The following is a 2,511-nucleotide window of genomic DNA, read 5'->3' as shown; positions in this document are numbered from 1 at the left end:
CTCTGGGGCCTGCGCCCCTGTGGGCTGGCTCTGTCCATCCTCAGCGTCGAACCTCTGGCTCTACACCAGCCGCTGCACGGATGCGGGCACTGAGCTGACTGGCCACCTGGTACCCCACCACGATGGCCTGAGGGTTTGGTGTCCAGAATCCGGGGCCCATATTCCCCTACCACCAGCTCCTGAAGGCTGCCCCTGGAGTTGTCGCCTCCTGGGCATTGGAGGCCACCTTTCGCCACAGGGCAGGCTCACACTGCCCCAGGAGCACCCGTGCTTAAGAGCCCCACGGCTCAGATGCCAGTCCTGCAAGCTGGCACAGGCCCCCGGGCTCAGGGCAGGGGAAGGGTCACCAGAAGAGCCCATGGGTGGGCGTCGGAAAAGGAATTTAATACAGTCCCCCAGTTCCAGCCCCCCAGCTACCAGGCCACACTGCCAGAGAACCAACCAGCAGATACCCCTGCTGGTTGCCAGAGAACCAACCAGCAGGCATCCCTGAGGGCCATCGACCCAGACCAGGGTGAGGCAGGTTGACTTGAGTACACCATGGATGCCCTCTTTGATAGCAGCTCCAACCAGTTCTTCTCCCTGAACCCAATCACTGGTGCAGTAACCACAGCCGAGGAGCTGGATTGTAAGACCAAGAGCACCCACGTCTTCAGGGTCACGGCGCAGGACCACGGCATGCCCCAGCGAAGTGCCCTGGTTACACTCACCATCCTGGTTACTGACACCAATGATCATGACCCTGTGTTCAAGCAGCAGGAGCACAAGGAGAGCCTCAGGGAGAACCTGGAGGTTGGCTATGAAGTGCTCACTGTCAGGGCCACGGACGGTGATGCCCCTCCCAATGCCAATATTCTGTACCGCCTGCTGGAGGGGCCTGGGGGCAGCCCCTCTGAAGTCTTTGAGATCGACCCTCGCTCTGGGGTGATCCGAACCCGTGGCCCTGTGGATCGGGAAGAGGTGGAATCCTACCAGTTGACGGTAGAGGCAAGTGACCAGGGTCGGGACCCGGGTCCTCGGAGTACCACAGCCGCTGTTTTCCTTTCTGTGGAGGATGACAATGACAATGCCCCCCAGTTTAGTGAGAAGCGCTATGTGGTCCAGGTGAGGGAGGACGTGACTCCGGGGGCCCCAGTACTCCGAGTCACAGCCTCGGATCGAGACAAGGGGAGCAATGCCCTGGTGCACTACAGCATCATGAGTGGCAACGCTCGGGGACAGTTTTATCTGGATGCCCAGACTGGAGCTCTGGATGTGGTGAGCCCCCTTGACTATGAGACCACCAAGGAGTATACCCTACGGGTGCGAGCACAGGATGGTGGCCGTCCCCCACTCTCTAATGTCTCTGGCTTGGTGACAGTGCAGGTCCTGGATATCAACGACAATGCCCCCATCTTTGTCAGCACCCCTTTCCAGGCTACTGTCCTGGAGAGCGTCCCCTTAGGCTACCTGGTTCTCCACGTCCAGGCCATCGACGCTGATGCTGGTGACAATGCCCTCCTGGAATACCGCCTTGCTGGAGTGGGACCTGACTTCCCCTTCACCATCAACAATGGCACAGGCTGGATCTCTGTGGCTGCTGAACTGGACCGGGAGGAAGTTGATTTCTACAGCTTTGGGGTAGAAGCTCGAGACCATGGCACTCCAGCACTCACTGCCTCGGCCAGTGTCAGCGTGACTGTCCTGGATGTCAACGACAACAATCCAACCTTTACCCAACCCGAGTACACAGTGCGGCTCAATGAGGATGCAGCTGTGGGCACTAGCGTGGTGACGGTGTCAGCTGTGGACCGTGATGCTCATAGTGTCATCACCTACCAGATCACCAGTGGCAATACCCGAAACCGCTTCTCCATCACCAGCCAAAGTGGTGGTGGGCTGGTATCCCTTGCCCTGCCACTGGACTACAAACTTGAGCGGCAGTATGTGTTGGCTGTTACTGCCTCCGATGGCACGCGGCAGGACACGGCACAGATTGTGGTGAATGTCACCGACGCCAACACCCATCGTCCTGTCTTTCAGAGCTCCCACTATACAGTGAATGTTAATGAGGACCGGCCAGCAGGCACCACAGTGGTGCTGATCAGCGCCACGGATGAGGACACAGGTGAGAATGCCCGCATCACCTACTTCATGGAGGACAGCATCCCCCAGTTCCGCATCGATGCAGACACAGGGGCCGTCACCACCCAGGCTGAGCTGGACTACGAAGACCAAGTGTCTTATACCCTGGCCATTACTGCTCGGGACAACGGCATTCCCCAGAAGTCCGACACCACCTACCTGGAGATCCTGGTGAACGACGTGAATGACAATGCCCCTCAGTTCCTGCGCGACTCCTACCAGGGCAGTGTCTATGAGGATGTGCCACCCTTCACTAGCGTCCTGCAGATCTCTGCCACTGATCGTGATTCTGGACTTAATGGCAGGGTCTTCTACACTTTCCAAGGAGGTGACGATGGAGACGGTGACTTTATCGTCGAGTCCACGTCAGGCATCGTGCGAACGCTG

General features: G+C 58.6%; 1 protein-coding gene across 1 annotated transcript in view; it reads left to right on the top strand.

The window, feature by feature from the left end:
- CELSR2 (cadherin, EGF LAG seven-pass G-type receptor 2) overlaps window positions 1-2,511 on the top strand; it is a 34,895-nt gene that overhangs the window by 8,897 nt on the left and 23,487 nt on the right. The window contains 2 exon segments of the mRNA XM_011948160.1: window positions 1-380; window positions 383-2,499. Of these exon segments, the coding sequence (XP_011803550.1) occupies window positions 1-380; window positions 383-2,499 (2,497 nt within the window).

Source organism: Colobus angolensis, unplaced genomic scaffold, assembly GCF_000951035.1.
Source record: "Colobus angolensis palliatus isolate OR3802 unplaced genomic scaffold, Cang.pa_1.0 Scaffold273, whole genome shotgun sequence".
Lineage (NCBI taxonomy): Eukaryota > Metazoa > Chordata > Mammalia > Primates > Cercopithecidae > Colobus > Colobus angolensis.
This window is presented reverse-complemented; position numbering and strand designations above follow the sequence as displayed.